Below are 23,339 nucleotides of genomic sequence, written 5' to 3'. Positions count from 1 at the left end.
CTCCTTTTGGCAAGGTTTGGATTCTGTCCTCCATGCTACATCCCTAAGAGGCCAGAACTCTGTGCAGTCTGGGTCTCGGAGCCCTGTGGGTACCACTGTTAGAAAGAGCATCACCAGAGTGATTTGAGGGGCATGTATGTGAGGGTGACCTAGGCACTATTCATGTATGCATTTTACTTTCTTATTTTGAAGTAATTTTAGACAATGAAGAAAAATGAATAATGACATTTCAATGGGCATATTTCTTAGTTGTGTTGAAGAAAATTTGAAAGCAATTACTCCAGGCGTCTTCTTTCTGCCACACCAGCTTTATAGTCTAGTGTTCTTTCTCTACAGACATGAGCTTTAGGGGAAGGAAAAGCCTTATTAAACTTGACCTTTCAGATAAACCAAACTGGGTACGCTTTGGTTTTCCTCACCGCTCTCTTCAGGAACATCGAACTGAGTTTTCAGGCCATTAGTTGAGCAGTGTCAGTCTCTGGCCAGTTTGGCTCCAACTGTAACGTCGCGGGGAGGGGGAGGCAGGCCAGAGGCTGGCACATGTGGTGCAGTATCCCCCCCTTGGTGGGCCCTCTGGTCATGTGTCTGGTGTTTCCAGGCCAAGCTTCCCCTTCATGGGGCTTGGGAGTCTAAGGAAGAGCAGGTATAGTTTAATTTCTCTAACTCACTGATGGAAATGAACTCGAGGATGGAAGATCTAATTATACACTGTTTCCATTTGACTGAAGTTACATGGAGAGAAGGACATGGAGTAGGAAAATTGACATCAATAGCTTTGCCACTGTGGGCTGCTGGAGTTTGAAAGCCTGAAAGCCCTTCAGTTTGTCATTTCTGAGTCTTATCTAGTTGGTCACTCTCCATCCAGATAGGAGAAGGGGCTCCCTGAGGATGGTGATGTCCCGGGAGAGCTCCAGCTGCCCGACTTCCTTGCAGCGTGGTGCACGGCAGCCACACTTAGTGGAACGGAAGGACTGCCCTGGTGTTCGGTCAACAGCCAGAAAGGGCAGTCGTGACCTGGTGAAGATGCTGTTAAGGTCTCCTAAACAGCAACGTTTATTTTGCATTTGATGGTTTGATATCTAACCCCTTATTTTTTAAATGTATTCCCTAGAATGGCACATTTTTTTCATCGATTTTCTCAGGTCTGTAACCTACAAATAGGAACCATTTAAACTGCTATCTATTGGAATAGATGGTTTCAGAAATTTTTACATTTAAAAAGTTTTATAAGAGATACATTGTGTCCATTTGTAACAGTCACTAATAAGTACTTATGGGCACACATTTAAATATATCATTTACATCACACAAGAGTTTCATAAAATTATAGACTGAGGAGGGCTAAAATCATAGACCTCAGACAGTTTTGATAGTTAAATCTTTATTTCATTTCAAGAATTTTTTCTCCATTACTCCTGGAAATTGTGTGCACAGTCTCTGCCTGAAGGTCTTCATGATAAGAAACTCATCTTATAAGGCAACCTTTTTGTTGTAAGTTGTTTATAAGTTTAGGGGAGTATATTTTTTGTATAAAGTATAGCAAAATCAAAATTAAGATTTGTGTGCTTCCCTTTATCTTACTTTTAGCTTTCCTTTCAAAGCTTTATCTCTACTACCTTTGAATCCCATAAGTAGAGATTTGAAACAGCAGTAGGGGGTCATCACTAGAATGTTATGCCTCAATAGGGCAACCAACAGTGTCATTTTTTGTTGTTGTTTCTGGCCAAATATTAATAGATCAGTAATGAACTTTGTAGCATTCCAAGTGTTGGCCTCTATAACCACCTTACTGGTTGTACCCTATGTCCTCAAGCATAGAAATAATGTGTAGCAAGATAGTGTCCGCAGTACAGGTGGTGGCCAAGTCTTTTGTGTTAATAGCACATAATTCACAGGGTGCCAACTTCCCTTCTCTTTATAGAGGATCTCCCGTTGCTGACAGATAATCATACACCAATAAGAAACCTAATGGGTTTTTCATTCTCTTTAGAATTGTTTTCCTTTGAATAATCTGGTGTCTTTTATTTAGACAGCTTCTACATGTATACTCTATGTTTCTCCAGTTGCCCTTTAAAATCAACTTTTTAAATCACCTTTTAAAATAATTTTGTGCTTCCATATATTTTTGATATGTACAATCTACATAATACATTGTTACTTCAACTTTTGTATCTTTCCCTTTAGGTGGTACACGACTTCTCAGCCTGGTAGCCATAGGTTGATAGAGTCTAGTCCAGGGTCTGACGTTATTTATACTTCTGCTTCTCTGTAGATACTCCGTGAGCACAAAGCAGTCATCATTCAGAAGTGGGTCCGGGGCTGGCTGGCTCGCACCTGCTACAAGAAGACCATGCATGCCATCATTTACCTTCAGTGTTGCTTTCGGCGGATGATGGCCAAGCGCGAGCTGAAGAAGCTCAAGATTGAGGCCCGCTCTGTAGAGCGCTATAAGAAACTCCACATTGGCATGGAGAACAAGATTATGCAGCTGCAGCGCAAAGTTGATGAGCAGGTGTGTTTTAAACAGGAGCCCTGAAAGTGAGCATGCCCAAAGAACTCCGCTGGGATTATGGTCTGCTTTGTCTCCCCTGACTTTACCTTTCAGTCTCAGCAGAAGAGTAAAATAATAATGATAGTAATGAGTGTGGAAACAGTGACAAGCTCATAGGTAAGATTACAAGGACTAAGGCTAAAGATTATTTTTGAGAACACAGCTAGTTTTATTAGTGCTCCAAATTTTTATGACCAAGAGCCATCATGGACTTTATACTTCACAAAATTCTTTGCCCATTACAGTCCATTTACATGAAGTATAATGTTCCTTTTGCAGGTGAGTTGTTTAGCATTGAGGTGGCCAAAGAATCAGGAAGATATCGATGCTTCTAAAGAATCTATAGCCTATTTACAGAGATAAAAGTTTGATTTCTTAGAGATAGTACCTAAGTAATATTTTAGCTCATGCACATGACATAAAGGTAGTAATACATAAATACCACAGAGGGTTAAAAAAACAATGAAATAAATTCATCAGAAAGGTTTTCTGGCCCTGGCTGGTGTGGCTCAGTGGATTGAGTGCCAGCCAGAGAATCCAAGGGTGGCCACCAGTTCAATTCCCAGTTAGTGCACATGCTTGAGTTGCAGGCCAGGTCCCCAGTAGGGGGTGCTCAAGAGGCAACCACACATTGATGTTTCTCTTCTTCTCATTCTCCCTTCCCCTCTCTAAAAATAAATAAAACCCCCAAAAAATGAAGAATGGAAAATTTTCTAAGTGTGAGAAGGAGTTTTGACGTGGCAAACAAAAATTTATAAGAAATTGGTGATTCTGAGGCCATTTTATCAGTTTTAGGCATCACCTGGCTAATACATGGCTTTTAGTAGCACAGTGATTTGTTTTCAAAGGCAGGTAGGTATAGATTTTTCTATTTCTAGAGTAAGAATCAGGAAATTAAGTATTTGGTAACTCACCTTACAACTATGAGAAGAGCCACTTTCATGTTACTCATCTCGTAAAACAGAAATAGTGGTGTCTGTTCTCTCTTTATATCACTACAAGAGTATTGATTGTGTTACTATAAATGTTGTGGTTAGAATTTTGGTTAGATAGAACAATATCATGATGATAGGGCATGAATATGATGAATAAGCCCAGTTTTCTCATTGAATACATTTGATGGCATGTATATTTACTTATTGTTTATGTGTGTTTAAAGAACAAAGACTATAAATGCCTCATGGAGAAATTGACCAATCTGGAAGGAGTATACAACTCTGAGACTGAGAAACTACGAAGTGACTTAGAACGTCTTCAGCTAAGTGAGGAGGAAGCTAAGATTGCCACTGGACGGGTTCTCAGTCTACAGGAAGAAATCGCCAAGCTCCGGAAAGACCTGGAACAAACTCGGTCAGAGAAGAAATCCATTGAGGAACGTGCAGATAAATACAAACAAGAAACGGAGCAGGTAGGAAGGAACTAAATGTTCACATTTTCACAAAGAAAATGTACTGTCATCCTCACCTGGCCTCTGTGGCTCTCTGTTGGTTTCCATCAAAGCCAAAACACAAATTTTATTACTAGTGTTTCCCAGGTATTTCTTCCACATGATGAGTCAGTAGCTATAGGTCTTTTAATAGGATCTTTGAACTCCAATGAGAACAGAGGAAATGCACTATTGTAAGGAGAGAATCAGTGGCCATGTCCCTACTATACACTCTTTTTCTTTAAAAAGGAGTCTGCACTCCTTGTCCTTGGGTTAACGTGATTAAGAAGCAAATCAAACAATGAACTCTCAATAGCTGATACTAGGGAACTTTATGGAAACCTGAAATAAGACTATGTTAAGAAGTTCAAGGGAGAAATCCAAATGTCTGGATACTGATTATAGCCAAGAGCTGCTATGCACATAGAACCAAAAAAAAAGAAAAGAAAGAAAAAATCTTTATAGATTGATCGGTGTTTCCATACTACAAATTTCTATTAATTTATCTCAAAACTTTACTAAATACAGAAAAAATTAAGGTTCTCAAGCAGTAATGAAATGCATTGTTTAAACAAAATAAAAGTACCTCAACATAAGGCTTAATGGAAACAAAGTAATTTTCAGAGACTCCGATAGAATGACCGTCTTTAAATGAAAACAGAGTTGACTGTTGGGTGTAACTCTGAGCAAGAATCCCAATATGCTGTTTCTGTGCTGGATTCTGACATTAACTGTAGGTGCAGAATGAGAAGCTCAGAAGGAGCTTAGGTGCAGTTCAGGTGAGGTAGTGTAGCTGATAAATTGCAGTCCTTCCATGTCATGCAGGTCCTAATAGGATAATTTCTCCTATATCTCTAGCAGATCTGGGCTCTGTATTATGGACATAGCAGTGCCATTAATATGTTATTTTTAAATGGTAAGTTCTGTCAGAATTCAGATATGCATTCAAAGTAATAATCTTGAGTTTAAGATCTTTCTTATCTATCTATCTATCTATCTATCTATCTTTGTCATTTCCTGAGTCCACAGAAGCTTTCCATCTGAATCTATAGAGTATTTAAGCTTGGTAGGAATATTGTCTTTTCCTCTTCAAAGTCAACTTCATACCTTAGTAGTCTCATAGAACAGTACCCATGAGTGATTTAGATTTCTTCTTTCTTTTTTTATTATCCTTTGTTTTTCACAGGATAGCTAGAAGCATTATCACTGATTCTTTTGGAGTGTAGTAATGGATAAGTAATGGATAATGAAAATGTAGTAATGGATAATGAAAAAATTTCACTGTGACGATCAGGAAAGCTCTCCAGTCAGCCTGATCAGGGAGACTAGAAGGCACACCAGAACTGTGCTCTTTTAACAGGAGTGTGCATCAGAATCTGCTGGATAGGTTTTACAAAGACACCTGAAAAGGCACACCCTTGACAAAGACCAGCTTCTCTCAAAAGCACATAGAGAACTGGGGCCTTTCTACTGAGGGTGGATGTGAAGGCCGTGTCAGTATGGAGGGAAGAACCTGGACCATCACTTCCTTCTGGACTGACTTTTGCTGTGGCATGGGGTTATCCAACTTTCCTGTTCTTCAGGATCCTTACTCCCAGAGCTCTCTTTCTCCTCTGAACTCCTGGCGCTTCTCTTTATTATTAAGTATCACTTTTAGAGTCCCTTCACCTTATGCTTCGAGAAGGAATTCAGATTTCATTCATCACAAGTACACATTTTATTGCAGAGATGAACTGAATTGCTTATGAACTTCGCAAAGTTATCTTTGGTTTTGATTTTTGCTTTCTGGGAATCTTTACACAACTAGGAACTAGAAAGTTAAGTCAATGCTTTTTAAGAAAAAAATTGTGATTATAATATACATAATACAACATTTACCATATTTACCATTTTCAGTGACTAGTTCAGTGACATTCACCATCATAGGTCAATGTCTAAAGTGGAAAAAAGGGACTTTACAACCTTGCACAATTCTTAAAAGGAAATGAAAAGAAAATTCTGTTTTCCAAGACAGACAGACAGACAGCAAGGACCTTTAGAAAATATTCAGTGAATTTCCAGAATGAAAATGCCCTCCATATCTTTCTTAACCCTTTTAATCCTTTTGTTTGAATCGTGGGTGCACAAAGCTTTGTGCTAGGCTGTTGAGGTGAGGAGGCATTCTCGTTGCTTTAAGAGCAAATGATTAGGAGGTGCCAGACAATTGGTATGTGCTTAAGGTACAAAGCAAACCAAAAGCAGCAACCATCTTTGTCTTCCAGAAATTTCTAGTCTACTATGGAAGTAGAAGTAAATCACTTATAGGGGCTATAAAGAGGCGTATACAGAGTCCTGTAGTAGCCTAGAGAAGAGACATCTGTTTGGAGGGAGTTTTCAGGAAGGCTTCCTGGAGCGGGTAATGCTTGAATCAAATTTGAAAGGTGACTAGACGTAACTAGGCAAAGAAATGAGGCACAGAAATGTGGAGGTAAGGAGTGACCACTACATGTGGTCTTTATACTTAGTATCTGGCTTGCTTTGTCTATTGCAGCCGTCTCAGTTTATTGTTTTATTTTATAGCTGGTATCAGTTCTGAAGGAAGAAAATACTTTGCTGAAGCAGGAAAAGGAGGCCCTCAATCACCTCATTGTGGAACAGGCTAAGGAGATGACAGGTAAGGCTCATGTGGGCTCACACTAACGCATGCCAACCAACTTCAGACCAGTGTTTTATAAGGTACAATTTTGTTTTAGAACTTAAATATTTTTAAAAGTTGAGACTGTCATCAGTAAATGTATAATGTTCTAAGTAGCAAGCACCCTAAATATTTTGGTTGAGTTAGTTGGTGAACTTATAAATCTGGTCTCTCTATGTATAAATGTGAACTCATGTTTAGTTAATATCATAGGACTAAAAAATTCTTTAAAAATTAAAAAATTTAATTTAAAGTTAAATTAATTGTTCTTCAGTTATGGCTTAAAGGATTCATGATGATTTAGGAAGAATTCTTGACCTAATATGTAAATGTGTATACATGTCTATGTATTATTTTTATTTATTGCTAAATTTATTTTTATTTTTTGCTAAATCAATGGATATTATTTTTTCAAGATCAACCACTTTTTGCCACCAAACAAACAGAAAAGCCCACTGATTTTTCAATAGGGAACTAATTACATGTAGACATTTATTCTATTTGCTCTTTGTGAGAAAGATTAGAATAATGGTAATTTATAAGAAATTCATATATTCATAAACATGAGATAAGAAGATGCAGATCTAAACTACAGTAATTGGCAGTGGAATGGAATGGAAGAGATGGATTGGGATGGGATATATAACATGAAAAAAATAAACAGGATGTTATTTTTGATGTGGTATTCAAAAAAGGAATAAAATATTGTAAAATTTTGATATATCAAAGCAATAACAATATATTATTAGTAGTGGGGAAACTGAGAGATAAAAGTACCTGCTTATGAGGAAAATTAATGAGATCAGTTGCGAGAGTGTAAAATTTTGGTTGTCAGCCAGGGCCTCCAGATATAGAGGTACGTGTTAAGCCTTAACGCGTACGAGTTAAAGGGACGAGCCTTAAGGTACGCTTTAAAGCTATGATGCTAAGGGAACCCTCTGTACCTTTCCCTACACTGTGCCCTTCCTCCCAATTAGAGGGAGTAATGTAAAGGAAAGAGGAGACAGTCTGGAAGTAAGCCTTAGAGGATGACCATGTGTAAGGAATAAAGTGAAGGGGGAAAAAGAAGCCAGAAAAAAATTAAGAAGAGAAGGCGAAAAGAAAAGTCACTGGAGACATGGAAATGAGGCTGCTAAGGTGCAGAGTGTGATGAAAAGATTCAGAATGATGAGAACACTTCTAGGAAAATATACAGTGTTATCTGAAACTGAACAACAAGAATAAAGAAATGATAAGGGATTTACCTAGGAAAAATTTGTTGGTAGCTTTGGGCACCTTCTGCAAACTGGTGAGAATAAAAGGCAATTTATAGAGTATTATAGAGAGAATGCTTTCATTTACAAGTTATTAAAGCCTTCTGATAGGGAAGCATTATTATGGGCACCAAGGAAACAGTTCTGATGAGACTTTTGCAGCCCTTGCCCTCCTGGAGCTGACAGAGAAAGAAATGGTGGAACAATAGAAGCAGACAGGGCAGAATAAGATTTAGCCACAAAATATGAGGGTAAAATGGGCCACAGAGGTAGGAAGCTTAATATTTATAAATGTCACTAGCAGGCTCATCGAGCTAAAACATACAGCTGAGATTTGAGCATTTTAAAATTTTGCTTTATCTGCAGTCAGAGGCTAATCTCCAATCTCCAGGTGCTGTTCTAGGCACATGCAAGCTACTGGCAAGAGAGATGGTTAGGGTGGAGCAGGTAAGTGGAAAGGTGAGGGATTGCCAAGGAGCATGCCGGAGAAGTAACACAGATGTCCAGGCATGGGGAGCTTATCTGGTTAGAAATGGGCAACTAATAGGACATGGGGAAGTTCAGAGTGCTGAAAATGGCTCAACAGAACCCAGAGACTGGGGGGAGTGGACTTTGTGCCATAGGATAGCCAGGTCTACTGAGAAGCCGCCATTCCCTCGGACACTTGAGGAATATCTGACTTTTTGATGGGGTGCCCTGGTTTGGACAAAAGAATTTATAAACAGCCTAAAACAGAATACTATTGGAATAAAAAATGTGTATAGTCATACCTTGGTACTCATCAGCCTCAGAACTCATCAAACCCTGTACGCCTTGCACTTTGATAAGAAAAACATGTTTCAGCACTGGGCATTTGCTTGAGATTCGTCACACTTGCTAGAACTTATATGAATCATGACACCGCCCCGCAAGAGAAAATGCTTCATCCTTCCATGCTCATCTGTTTTGGTATTTGTCGGGAGTTCTGGAATGAATTAACAGTGACTGACAATGACTGTCAGTCACTAACAATGACTGCACTTTTGTTACCCGACCATGACTAGTGGAAGTCATCAAGGATGTGCTATGTATGACCAGTGAGTTAAGTGGTGGTACTAAGCCTGTAGTACATAGAACTCAGTGGGCGATTGTTGTCATTGTTTAATCACTTCAGTTTTATTGTCATGGTATTTCTTCCTTCCTTATGTTGACTATGAAGATACTCTTCATAGATCATGGTGCTAAAGTGAAACCCTTTGTGGAGAATCTGGAAGTGAGTGTATGTGTTCGTACTGCTGTATTTTGTGGAGGCATCTTTGATAAGCTTTTCCCTCTTCTTTTTTTCAGAGACTATGGAGAAGAAGTTAGTAGAAGAAACAAAACAACTGGAACTCGATCTCAATGATGAAAGGCTGAGATACCAGAACCTTCTGAATGAGTTTAGTCGCTTAGAAGAACGATATGATGACCTCAAGGAAGAGATGACTCTGATGGTGGTGGGTCAAATGATTTTGCTTTTTTTAAATGAAAAATGTTAAGCACATACAAAAGTAGGTAGAACAGTAGAATGAACTCCCATGTATTCCATGTACTCGTTGCCTGATTCCAAAGTGGCAAACACTTTTCTGCCCCTTCATCCCATCCTATCCAATGGATTGGATTGTTTCAAAAGCAAGTCTCAGAAATTATAAAACTTTACTTATAAATACTTTATAAAGTCAAACACTTTAAAGACTGGACTATAAGATAGTACAAAGTCAATATAGCTGGGCTTTGTTTTATATATTGAATGACATCGTGTAAAATTTGCATATAAAGCAAATATTTATATAATTGAGTGCTTTCCTCCACTGGCTTTTATTATAATATCAAAGACCTAGTCCTACAAAAAGAAAATTCAGCCTCTATTTGTAATAAATTTCCATTTCAAGGACTCTTTCCACATCTGCCAATGTACTTTTAATAGTTCTCACACACCCCCTGTTGTACTTCACCTGCTTTCAGGAAATGAGAGAGTTCCCTGGCTTTCTTGTTCCCTAAAAGTGTCAGCCTTTAAGGTAACCTCATGGTACAAATGGCCAGAAATGCTCTGAAATATCTTATAAAAACAGATAATTTGATATCACCAGGTTCAATACTTGCTTCAAATTTTGCTTCAATCTGGATCCTTTAAAAATGTGACATTTAAAACATCAAAATAAAAGATTATATAACAAAAGAAATGAAATAAATTTGCCACCTTGCAAGTGAGAAAGTCTAGTCTCAAAGAGGTTAAAAAGCTAATTTAAATTTAAATTTAAGGCGGACCATTATATCAGATCTCACTACTATATTCTGAATTTGTATATGACAAACAAATTAGAAGAGTAGGTCACCATCATCCGTACAGTGGACCAATGGGAAGGACCCGCATTAAGTCTTGTCTCCCATGATCTCCCTGCTGCACTTGGCCCCGTGGGAACCTTTATTCATTCACATCCTCCACTTTATCTAGAGTCCATTTCCTCTGTCTTTCAACATCATGTTCCCCAGAGTTCCATTTTTGCATGTATTGTATTCTATTTACTAGATAACCACACCAACATTTATGGTTAATCTATACTTTAGTTATGGCTAGAGCTATACTTTGTATCCCACTGGTTGTTTCAGAGGCCACTACTTGGGACATTAGGAAGTAGCACTGGTAAATGACTGGATCAAAAAACCATGGTACATTTACACAGTGGAATTCTATGCAGCAGAAAGAAAGAAGGAGCTACTACCCTTTGCAACATCATGGATGGAACTGGAAAGCATTATGCTGAGTGAAATAAGCCAGGTGGTGAAAGACAAATACCATATGATCTCACCTTTAACAGGAACCTAAACAACAAAACAAGCAAACAAAATATGACCAAAGACACTGAAATTCAGAACATGCTGACAGGGACCAGAGGGGAGAGGGGAGAGAATCACAGGGGAAAAGGGGAAGGATTCACAGAAACAAGTATAAAGGACACATGGAGAACAACTAAGGGGGGGTGGAAATGGGAGGGAGGTGGGGAGCACTGGGGGTAGGGGGGACTGGGAAGGGAGTGGGGGACGGAAAACTGTACTTGAACAATAATTAAATTAAAAAACATTAAAAAATTATCACAAGAAAAAAAAGAAGTAGCACTGGGAAAAGAAATGATTGAGATTAAATAAATGTGGGGATCAACCAGCTTAAACAGATACACAAATTTTTTTCTGTAATATTTTTTGGGTTGCTTTAATACTGTGCCTTGTGAACCTCAGAAAATAAAATGAGAGAAGCTATTTATACCACTCTCTGAGCACATTCCAGAGACATCTGTGTGGCTAATGGGCCTCCTTAGTCGGAGAAGCAGCCATTTCTGGAAAAGGCCCTCCAGTAATTTCCATCGTCCAACAACTTAACAGACCTAGTCCTTCCTGCTGAGCAAGTCTCTGCCTGCTCTTTATTTGTTTCCAGCAGTGCTGTGGAAAAAGAAAGATGTAACCAAGCTCCAGGGGTAGGTTAGCTGCCTGATCTCAGATTTCTCAGGCTGTTACCCTCTCCACTGGATGTCTGTGACTCATTGTCATTCCTTTTGGGTAACAAAATGGTCAGAGGAAGGGAAAGGGAAAATAGCAGAAGGAACCTCAGAGGTTGCTTGCTTCCTACTCAGCTCTTCATTACGTCTCATTTCCCAGCTCCAGATGCAATCAAGATCAGAGTCTTCAGAGAAAATGCTTGTGGAGAATGAAAAAATGACTTCATAACTTAGGACTAATTAAAATGTTAATAGCAACATCTTATTTTAATGTTTAGATAGAAGTGAGCAACTAACAGATGGGTACTAATCTTTCATTGACACTGTTCTGCCAATGAGCTCTCACTGCCGCAATGCTAATGAAGCGTTTGCAGTTAATAGACTCCTCAAATAGATGGTGGGGAAACTTAAGCAGGGAAACTTGATGGATTGCCTCAGATAGTACCACTGATTACTAGGGTCTAGATTTATTTTTTCCTGAGACCAAGAAATGTTGTGGGATTTTTCTCCAGGAACATTCCGTTGTAGGGCTGCGGCAGTGAAGGGCTAATGAAGGGCAAATTGGTTTAGGCCAACAATGAAAGGATAATGAGGCAAGTGAATCCAGGCTTGTGAAGTGTTGGAAGATAAATTAATTCCAAATGAGGAGGGAATCCAGCATGTCAACAACAGGGTCATTAATCTTGATAAAGGGAGTAAAAACAGATTCAAGAAAAGAAGGAATTATGGGTGAAAAGAGATAAGGAGAAAAGGAGGTGCCACATGCAGGTCCTGAAGGAGAACATGATAATCAAGGCATAGATTTGTCCTTGTAAAATGAATAGCGTATTGAATGAAAACTGGAAGGTCACTAAGGGAGTTGAATTACTGCAGGGTCCTAACAATTAAAGCAGCATCAGGTACCATTAATTGAGTGCTTGGTATATCCCAGGCCCTATGCTAAACTCCTTACTTGTACTGTCTTACTTAATCCTCATGTAAGCACTGTGAAATAGATCTTCCTTTTCTGGATGATGAAAGTAAGGCCTGGAGAAATTGGGCAAGGGGCGGGTAAGTGGCAGATTCCCACCCAGCTCTCTCCTGTTTCCAACTCAAAACACTTATTGGTAATCACTGCCATGTATACGAAGTTACATTAAATAGAAAATCTGTTTGCATAGCATTGCTCCTATTCATACCTTAAGGTATTTGCTGTTTAAAAATACATACATGTGGGAAAACAGGGGTCTCACTCACCCTTAATAAGCTTATTAGAAATCTTTGTTCTAGTGTTTATGGGCCTACCTGTTTCTCTTAATGACACAGCCAATTTGGTAAATAAACATCTTCCTCTACAACTATTGCTGTGGGCTGGGAACTTTAAGTAAGAATGCCTGTGTGTAAACAGAGAGTAAACCTGAGTATCTTTGACTTATGTGTGGTGGTGCTCTCCTGTAGCGTGCACCCAGCTGCTAAATAGTTTCAGAGGTTCTGGTGTTCTTGGGTCTTCCCTATGCCCTGGAGTGCAGGTTGGGTGGCCCGGGAGACTTTGGACTGCCCTCACGCTGGCTTCACTTTGGTTGCACAGATGGATCTGCTCCCAGTAAGCCTGGATGTTGGAAGGAAAGAAGCAAAGAAGCTCTTTGTGGCTTTGGGCTCTTTTCTGGTAGCTAGTGAAGGAGTAAAGAAAATTGAAGAGATCAGAAAGCTTTCTGAGGCCTTTCTGAAGCTCCCAGGATCAGTAACTCTGCGAGATGCAGGCCGATAACCTCTACTCTCTACCTCTTCTGCTGGGGGAACCGGAGGAGTGCGGAGCACAAACCCAGCCTTTTTCTTCATCCTTCAAGCCATTCACTAGCCCCTTTTACAGGAAGGAAGGAACTACAATTGCTTGACTTTCCTCTTCCCCTCAAGCTTTCTGAACGCAGTATCTTAGGTACCATGTGTCGTAAAAGAGTCTCCTGGACTCCCTGAATTAATAACCCCAGGGTCTCCACCACGTTCTTGGAGCAGCTTTCTTGCCTGTCCTGCATTGCTCATCCTTCTTGTTGCTGACTCCAGAGAGTCAACTCCATGCATAAAAGTGACAGAAATTATAGGTACTTTGTGGAAACCCCCTCTTTTTTCTTTTCAACTCTGCCCAAACACAGCAAGGTAAAATGACCATGCTGTCATCAAACATATCTTAAGAACCTTTAGCAAGGATTATTTGACTGCAACACTGCAGTCAGTGTGTGCATGCTGAGGCATCATCCCATTTTCCACCCAGTGTAGCTGGCCACTCATGATCTTAAAAACCCAAAGAGGTCTCTGCTAATAATCACAGATGGTTTTCATTTGAGCACTTGATTTTGCCACTGTTCTTGTCATGCCCTGAAGGTACATCTTCCTCTTTTCTTTGAGGAGCTCAGAAGGTAACCCTTTTGTAAGGATTTGGTCAAGACAATAGGAAACAGATGGTTTGGCCATGAGAACAGCATCGAATATGTGGAGATTAAAACCAAGTTAAAGTGGATGCTGTCTTAAGTATGTCAGGTTGAATTTCGTTGTGTTGATTATACTCGGTTTATTTGCCTTGCAGAATGTGCCGAAGCCTGGACACAAGAGAACAGACTCCACCCACAGCAGCAATGAGTCTGAATACACCTTCAGCTCTGAAATTGTAGAAACTGAAGACATTCCATTGAGGACAGAGGTACATTTTACACACCTATCACTAAAAGTAGGATATCATCATGCTATTATTAACGGTACATTTCCCTTGCAGAACAGACGCCATTTGCCCATATGTGTATCATTTGTTTTGAACTATTTATTCTTCATAAGTGACTGATAGGTGTTTAATTAGTTGTGTACATACATACTTACCATATATTTTTTGTCAATAAACATTTAAACTCTTAATGTAATTTTGATGACCAGATTTCCCCTTTTATAATACCCTTTTACACCTTAACATATCTTTGTATAAAAAAATAGCCTATCCTGAATTTATTTCAGACTGAGGCAAATTACTTAAAAAGTAAGCCCTTTGCCTTTGAGTATTGGAAATACCAGTCCCCAAGAGTTTAGTGAGACTGCTGTCTCTGCTTGATGACAGTTTTTACCAATGTAATTTTTTCCACAAAAATACTGAAAAATATTTAATATTAATGAAAAATAGCTAATAGATCTGCCTTAGTGTTTTGTATTATGTGGTATAAAACCAAAATGACATATTGCTGTAACTCCAAAAGTACAGTGCCTTTAAATTAGATTGTTCCCAAACCAATTCTCAGATCTTCTTTTTAAATGTATTAGTTTCAGTAATGGGTAATTTGGGCATAGCTCTTCTATTTTTATATCATATTCTGAGGAAATGGCCAGAAATAGACTGATTCTGGCACAGTGGCTGAAAAAAAACAGGGTTCTTTTCCTTGGGCCTTGCTGTGTGGCTTCTCTCTTCAGCAGCATGGTGAGCAGGTCCTCAGAATGCAAGAGCAAAAGATGCCAGGTCCAGAACTGGCACATGGTCAATTCTGCCACGTTCTATGGTCAAGGCCAGCCCAGATTCAAGGAGTGGGAAATAGGCTCCATCTCTTGGTGGGAGGGAAGGCGTCTGTGTTGGGAGAAAGCCTTGGTGGCCACCTTTGGACACTGCCACAAAGTTAGCCTTTGAGGATTTCAAAATTACAACTTCTGAGCCTCTACAGAGTGTGTTGGTCTAGTGGGAGAGCTCCTCCCAGTGGTCTGAGGGCAGTGTAATGTCCCTGAGCGGCGCCTGCACGGGAAGGGAAGCCGTGGCTGCGAGGGTGTTGGCTGCAAATTAACTTGTGTTAAACTCAGGACAGAAAGGCCTCTTGTTCCAAGTTTTGATTGAGGGCAACACATTTTTAAGTTAAAAATTCTTCTATGCTTAACCTCATTTTCACCAGTATTTATCAGGGTATTTTTTAAATTTTTAATTAATTTATTTACTTTTTGCTATTTTTTATGGTGGTAAAATATACATAATATATTTTTTTAAATCACAGTCATTGCTGTTCTGGGCAAGGTAATGTTTACTGATGAAGGTATAAACTAGCCCAACCAATTTAACAGACTTAGAAACAAAATTTAGATATTTATGTACTAAGATGTTTATATTAGTATATCTCAATAGCAAAAAAATTAGGAACAACCTCAGTGCCTATCACTAAGGTAATAAATAGCTAAGCGAATGATGGTACTACATGTCAAAACAATCATTAAAAGTTATAGTTTCAAATATATTGTGAATTTAGAAAACAGTTGTAATACAATGCTTAGGTTTAAAACAATATAGTTTATAATGAAAATATTACTCTAATTCTATAAATCTGTAGAAAAATGACTGAACAAAAATTGTGGGTTTTCTCTGTGAGAGTATGCCTGCATATTTCTCCTTTGTACTTATTTCCTAAATTTTCAATAAAAACTTATTTTGCTTTTATATCAGAATAAAAAACATTCATTTTAAAAATTGGCAATTGGAAATAAAGGATTAGCTAATCAGGAATTATACTTAGACCATTTAGTTAAGTAAATGTTATTACTGTTCTCTCTCTCTCGACAAAAAAGAGACTCCTTATGATTTATTAAATCTAAGGATCCAGTTCTTTCCCTTCCTACCTCAGTGAAAGTTCACACTCAGTACACAAGGTAAAACGATTATGGCACTCTCAGGACTGACATGATGACAGCTAGTTTTGTTCCTTTGCTGAGCTTTGTTCAGTGTGTCTGTGTTTATCCTAGTGGTTTTCACTGTGGTTCTGTGTTGGAACCAGTTGCCTTGCTACCATTTTGAAATGCTACTAGGTTATCTTTCTGCTTATTAAGGGCTATATATATTTTCATTTTTCTCTTTGTCTGATCCAATATATTTATGCTGGCCCTTCACCTTTTAAAAATTATGTTTCCTGATTACAAAAGAATTCAAATATAGAAGTGTGTAAAGTAGAAAACAAAACTTTTTTATACCTCCCATTCTCCAAGGTAATCATTGATGGCCTTCTCAATTTTTGAATGTTGTATGCTAGGTGTGTTAAAAAGTCCCATATATTTGTATTATTTTTTTAACAAAATTTAAGGTTATAATACCATCGTGCACCTAGTGTATTTCACTTAATTCTTTTATCTAGGACATATTTATCTACATATTTATTAGTAAGCTAATAACTATTAGCTTACTTATAGTTCTGCCAGTATCATGCAAGACAGTGTTGCTAACACTTGGCATTATTCATCTTTTCGGTCTCTGCCAATCTGGTGGGGGAAAAATAGTAGCTGACTTGTTTAACTTGCATTTCTCCATTTTTGAGCTAGGTTGGACATATTACTTCTATATTCTTTGGCCTTTTATGTTTCTTCTGTAAGCTTGCCAATTTTTTTTTTCTGCTGGGCTGTTCATCAGTTTCTCTTTGACTTCTATGTCTTCTAGGTTGTCTTGACCATCTTATTTTTTTCTTGGGTTTAGGAGCCGAGTGAGAAGAAGGTACCTTTGGACATGTCGTTGTTCCTCAAGCTCCAGAAGCGGGTCACGGAGCTGGAGCAAGAGAAGCAGGTGATGCAGGATGAGCTGGACCGCAAGGAGGAGCAGGTGCTCCGCAGCAAGGCAAAGGTGCGCAGTGCTGTCCGACTCCAGGGCCGCGGGCAAATGAGCACTCAGGCTGGACCTTGTGTCCAGTCCTGCAGTCTCTTCATGGTGGAAACTCAGCCCAAAAGTACTTTAACCGAGTAGGATTTGGTTTGAGTAGCAAGGGCTCACCCCTCCTCACTGTTTTCTACAGAGCAAGGAAATATTTGAGTAAAAACATAACAATTAAAATATAACTCCTTCTTTGTAAAGTTTTTAACTTATATTTTTTCTAGGAAGAAGAACGACCGCAAATCAGAGGTGCAGAACTGGAATATGAGTCACTCAAGGTAATGGGAAGTTTGTGCCCAAGGCTTTCAATGTCTCGTTTGGGCCAGGAGGACTGTGGAGAACCTCTCTTTCTCAGAGAACATCTTTCAGGGCACCTGAGGCCATAGCTTACGACTTACTCAGGCATGACTTCTAGCTTTGTATCATTTCCTTTTTTGGGTTCTCATTTGTAATAGATGGAGTTCAGTCTAAAAAGAAACATGATCAGTAGCTGGCATTTGAGAGTGTGGAAGGTAGTAGAGTTCAAGGACTCCAGTGTCAGACTGCCTGGGCTCAAGTGCTAGATCCACTGCTACATGGCTGTGTGCAAGTTATATACCCTCTGTGTACCTCACTTTTCTCATCTGTGAAATGGTGACAATGACAATGTCAATCTCATAGGATTGTCATGAGGACTATATGAACTAATCCATGAAACCTGCTTAGAACAGTGCCCAACACTATATTTAATAGTACCCAACAAATGTTGGCTGCTATAGTTATCATCATCATTTTAAATATAGGTATTTTATGTATCAACTGTAATTCTTACAATGACAGTCCTGTAAATCAGTATTTTAGTTCCCATTTTACCGATAAGAAAATTGAGGCCAAAAGATATAAGTAACTTCCCTAAGAATTCCCTGCTGGAAACCGACAGAAATGGGATTTGACCATTGGTATCTCTGGCGGCAAACCCCATGCTCTAATCACCAAACCCCAATGAAACTATGTGTTTGTGGAGAAAGATAGCTAGGCATTAGTTTGAAGAGTAGAAACACACTCTAACTTATTTTTTTTAAACAGCTATTGGGAACAGGGGGATGAAGGTGGAGATTGTGTCTTCTTAATGGTCAAAGGCAATGTGTAACTAGATAGTTACAAGCTGCCACTGTGTGCCCCCAGAGCACTTGAATGAGGCAAAGGCACTGGGTTAGGAACCGTAGTCCCTGAAACGCAAAGCATCTTGGGTAACATAGGGGTTGAAGTGTAGTGGGGGGAAAAAAGTCTGTTCCTTGATACAGAGCAGGCTGTGCCCACCCCCACCCCCAGCCCCTTCGACTGGTTTCCAGGATCAGAGTCCTCCGAGCTCTCAGGCTGTCAGCTCTCAACTTCAAAAGTTTTCAAAGTTACTAATTAATTTATTAGCCTTAAATTAATTTTTCTCAGATATTTTCTGCTTATGTCATTTGTTTTTACTATTTTTTACTTTCATAAAGTATAGTCTTAGAATGGCTGGAAAATTATGGTAAGGTTTATGATTAAAACCAAACAAAGCTAAAAGTTAGAAAAGCCACAAAATAGTGTAAGGAACTCATATTATTTTTTAAATTTTATTATTTTTTTCATTTAATTGTTGTTCAAGTACAGTTTTCTGTCTTTTACTCCCATCCCAGCCCCCCCACCTCCCTCCCATTTCCACCCTCCTAATTTTTGTCCATGTATCCTTTGGGAACTCATATTATTCTTAAGCCTTTATGTATATTTGACAATTCCTAGGGTTTCTCTAAGCCATCCTGAAGGGTTTTTTATTTTTCAGTAATATTACTTCAAGTCTAATCCTGATGTATTATTTCCTAACACTGTGATTTCGTACGTGACTTATCAATAGGCCCCTATCGACTGTCGATTTGCTACTTCCCCCTGTCCAGAGCCGATTACTGCTTCCTCCCCAGCCTGTATGGCATCTTGGTATAGAGACTACCTGTCCTCTATTCTACCCAAACCCACAATTTTTTTTAATCGTTGACATTATTACAGATGGCCCCCACTGCTCCCACCCTTTGTCCACCTTCACCCAGCCCCCACCTCCCGGTCCCCTGGCTGTCACCCCACCGTTGTCTGTGTCCATGAGTTACACATATATATTCTTTGGATAATCTCGTGACCTTCTTTTATCAAGTCCCCCACCCCACTCTCTGCTCTGAGATCTGCCAGTCTGTTTCATGCATCCATGAAGCAGAAGCTCTGGGGTTAGAGCCCAGCAGCCTGTCCTCCAGGTGATCCTCATGTACATTGGAAGCTTGGGAAACACCGCTTCAGAGCTTAAGTGTCATACTGAAGGCAGTCATATGTCTTCTGTTGCAGGAATGAGCAATGCAAATCTGAAAGTTGGTGGGAGACTGGGGATAAGGAGCATTATTTTTTCACATAAGAATGGATTAATTCATGAAAGAAGGCATTATTTATTCTTAAATAGAAAAAAAGGACTTTAAATAATTTTACTATAACATGTTGAAAGTTCTGATATAGTACTATAAACTCAAGTTTGCCTCTCTGGAAGAAAGCATAAAATATTTTATCCTTATACCGAGATACCTCTTGTCCACTATTGTAAAGTCTTATCTCATGTACTAAATAAGGCACCACAGTGTCTTTAATTGTTTTATTTTTATTTAAAAAATTAACTGTAGTTTATATTCAATATAAAATATTTCGTATTAGTTTCACATGTAACTATGGTGCTTTTACATGACTGTCTACTTCACTGTTTCTCAGCTGGCACTTGGTGACATTTGCATTTTAGTGCCAGTAAATACAGTTTAATGTCAGAACTCTGTTCTGGCTTCCCATTGCCATTGTTGGAGCAGAATGTGCAGAGAGCAGCACCGGCTGGTGTCGTCAGGATGGCTGGCAGGATGTGCAAGTGTGGGGGGTAAAGGGTGTGCAAGTGTGGGCCCATCTGGGTGGTGACGGAGGAGGTAACCCATCCTCTGTCCCCACCTCTCAGAGCTTCTGCCAGTAACTTCACAAGCATGACACACAGGAAGGAAGTGTGAAAAAAGTATTATTTCTTCTCATTGAAAGACCAAAGGGAATTTTACTAGTGTAAGTGATGTAATTTTTTAAATTAGAAGTTAAAAGGCTAAGATTTCAGTGGTCTTTCCATTCTGTTTTACAAAGAAAATAAGAGGATACTGCTCTTATTTCAGGGATCTACTCATTTGAACTATTCATTGGAAATAAGCTGACTAGCTGGACCCTCATAGCTGCCCTTGTATTTATTTACCCACAAGCAAAACCTGGGCTTCCTAGGACTGGGCTAAACCCATCTCTTGGAACGTGGGAGTCTCTCTAGGCCTGTGAACACAACCTGGGCAGGCCTGGAACAAATTCGACTCAGGAATTTGGGCTGACGAAGCTAACTACCATTTACCTTGCTAAATTCTACTCGATGTCTGACTTCCTTAATTTGCAGGGCAAAGCCCCCAGTAGAACCTGGGAAGACATTCACTGGGATAGCTCTGGCGACCTTTTCCCTTCTGCCACCTCAGGGAAAGACGAGCATTCCAATGTAAAGTTGAGGGTAACTGTAATGAACTGTTCTGTGTCTCTTCACACAGCGTCAAGAACTGGAGTCAGAAAACAAAAAACTGAAAAATGAACTAAATGAATTACGCAAGGCCCTTAGTGAGAAGAGTGCCCCAGAGGTGACCGCTCCGGGAGCACCGGCTTACCGGGTCCTCATGGAGCAACTGACCTCCGTGAGTGAGGAGCTTGATGTCCGCAAGGAGGAGGTCCTCATCTTGAGGTCTCAGCTGGTGAGCCAGAAAGAGGCCATCCAGCCCAAGGTAAGCACGGGCAAGTGGCCAAAGAGGGTGTTTGGGTGCTGGCCTGTTTCTTTATGTCCATTCCATCCATTATATAATGAAGCAAACACTTAAGAACATTTTTAGTTTAAACAAGGATATTATCATTTTTTAAAAAGAGTCTCAATGCTGTTTTAAAACTGTTGCAAATGTCAATTGAAGTGAGCAAAGAGCAAGGGAAACCCGAATGGTTTTCAAAGTCTCATCTCTCGTTCATGAGCACAGGGCTTTTAAAATTAACTTCTTGTACTAATTTGGCCACTATAAATTTTGATCAAAAATTAAATGTTATTAAGTACAAAAATTCATAAATTATTTTGCCATGAGAAGTTTTTAATACAACTTTAAAATTGTTTGTTGAAGTAGCCTGTTTAATTGGAAAGATAACATGAAAAGATTAGAAATGAGATCAGTGAGTGGAAGTTAGCTGGAGATGATTTCTGCTCACCTCAGGGAGCGCTGTGTAACCGTGGGAGCTGCCCCAGCGGGGAGGGGCTGTGTTTAGTGATTCAGCAGGAAGGACCACACCAGAGGATTTAGACGGCCCTTTGAAGCCCTCCCCTGCCTTCAGGTATTTTGAGACCTAGTGCTGTCGTGTGCTGATTAGAAACGGGCCTTTTCGTCACATGCCATCAGACAAAAATGATCTGAGTAATCATCTTGAAGCCTGGCCTGTGTCCCTGCCCATGTTTCTGTAGCAAAGTGTTACCAAGACTTGAGGCAATCAACTATCCCAACTGCGTGACAGGCTGTATAAAATATGACTGTGATATATGATGAACTAGATGCTTGAAAGATCTGAGAGTGCTTCTCTTAAAGAATGGTAGTTCCGAATATGATTGAGATAATGAACCTGGCCCTGGCTGGTGTGGCTTGGTGGATTGAGCACCAACCTGTGAAACAAAGGGCCTCCTGTTCAATTCCCAGTCAGGGCATATGCCTGGGTTGCAGGCCAGGTCCTCAGTAGGGGGCGCTCCAGAGGCAACCACATATTGATGCTTCTCTCCCTCTCTTTCTCTCTCCCTTCCCTTCTCTAAAAATAAATCTAAAAAAAAAGTCAGTGAACCCAGCACATAGGTTTGATTTCATAATGTAACTCTCACCTAGGATTAACACTGGTCCAGAAAATATCAAATTCTGGAATAGCCCAGTAACAAATGGACTTCTATGAAGAAATGTCCTTCCTTATTTTAAAATAAACACAAACCTTAAGTCTGAAATGAGAAGTTGGAGAATAGAATCTCTCCTTTGGCTTGGCTCCGTACATACATCTCGCCTTCCTTAGGGCTGTTTCAGTTTGGTTCCCATGACGACCACTCAAGAAACAAGGCTTCCCCTGCGTGCCAGCTGGAGCAGAGACCACACTCAGGATTTCTGTACCTGGTTCCCTTGTTAGAAACTGGTATTCTCATAAGAAACTCCAGTAAAGTTAAGAAAAAGAAAAAGAAACCAAAGAGCATAAAACAATCCATCTAACAGAACACATAGTCCTGGGATCACACACTGTCACTTACCCAGCTCACATGTTCCACGTGACAACTAACCAAGGCCTAACCAAGGCTTCTGCTCGCCAAGCTCCCAGCTTACGTGTGGCAGCCGCTTGTTTTCTCCTAGGAAAAATGTCCAGGAGGCTATTTGCAATCTTCCAAATACCCCAGGGCTCTTTGTCGCACTCAGTTTCTACTCATAGACACGTCATTTCACAGCTTCTTTGCAGGACAGTGGTGACACCCAGTGAGCAAGGTGATGATTCAGCCCAGCCAGGTCTAGTTTATCCACCTGGGAGGCTTTACTCGGACAAATGACCTCCTATCAGGGCATTCGTTATTGCAGCTCTCACAGACCTAGGAAAAGAATTTCACTCATACACATTGACAGAAGGGTCATTTTTTTCACATACTCAGACATACTTTACAATTAGGAAAACGTGCTAAAAGAATTTCAAGTACTTGTCCCTGAGAATTAAGACAAATATATATTGATATCCACCTCATGTCAGTTCCATGAATATTAATTTATTGAGTTAGTTTTAGGAGAAACGATTCATGGGGTTTTTTTATTTGTTAGGATGGGGACTCAATGATATAATTTATTTATGGAACTAAGAGTTTATTGTTTTCTCTTTTTTTGTGCTTGCTGACTTGTGATTTTCAGGATGACAAGGTAATTATAAAATTTTTAGTAAATACTATTTAATCCTAATTTTAGTTTACAAATATCCCTCAGTATATGCAATTGATGCTTTCTGGCTACCTAGTCCATTTTAATATTTACAAATTGATTTACTATTTTGACCTCTTCTTGTTCAGGAAGTCAGTGGGAAAATATGGGTATAGTAGTCTGGCTCCCAGAGAGGTCTTCATGACTTCTAATTCAGAGTCAGCTCGGTGACTCACTGGAAGTTATGGCAGTCCATCCACAAGTCAGGGAGGCCCTTAACATGGAGCACACT

General features: G+C 39.5%; 1 protein-coding gene across 4 annotated transcripts in view; it reads left to right on the top strand.

The window, feature by feature from the left end:
- The window catches only part of MYO5A (myosin VA), a 185,177-nt gene that overhangs the window by 130,022 nt on the left and 31,816 nt on the right, over positions 1-23,339 (top strand). For all 4 annotated transcript variants that reach the window (XM_037054650.1, XM_037054649.1, XM_037054648.1 and 1 more), the window contains exons 21-29: positions 2,273-2,512; positions 3,711-3,959; positions 6,537-6,630; positions 9,231-9,379; positions 13,977-14,090; positions 16,869-17,012; positions 17,264-17,317; positions 20,642-20,869; positions 23,042-23,050. In XM_037054650.1, the coding sequence (XP_036910545.1) occupies positions 2,273-2,512; positions 3,711-3,959; positions 6,537-6,630; positions 9,231-9,379; positions 13,977-14,090; positions 16,869-17,012; positions 17,264-17,317; positions 20,642-20,869; positions 23,042-23,050 (1,281 nt within the window). The remainder of the gene's footprint in view (positions 1-2,272; positions 2,513-3,710; positions 3,960-6,536; positions 6,631-9,230; positions 9,380-13,976; positions 14,091-16,868; positions 17,013-17,263; positions 17,318-20,641; positions 20,870-23,041; positions 23,051-23,339) is intronic.

The sequence above is a fragment of the Sturnira hondurensis genome, unplaced genomic scaffold, assembly GCF_014824575.4.
Source record: "Sturnira hondurensis isolate 20B ecotype Veracruz unplaced genomic scaffold, ASM1482457v3 Scaffold0008196, whole genome shotgun sequence".
In the NCBI taxonomy this organism is placed as follows: domain Eukaryota; kingdom Metazoa; phylum Chordata; class Mammalia; order Chiroptera; family Phyllostomidae; genus Sturnira; species Sturnira hondurensis.
This window is presented reverse-complemented; position numbering and strand designations above follow the sequence as displayed.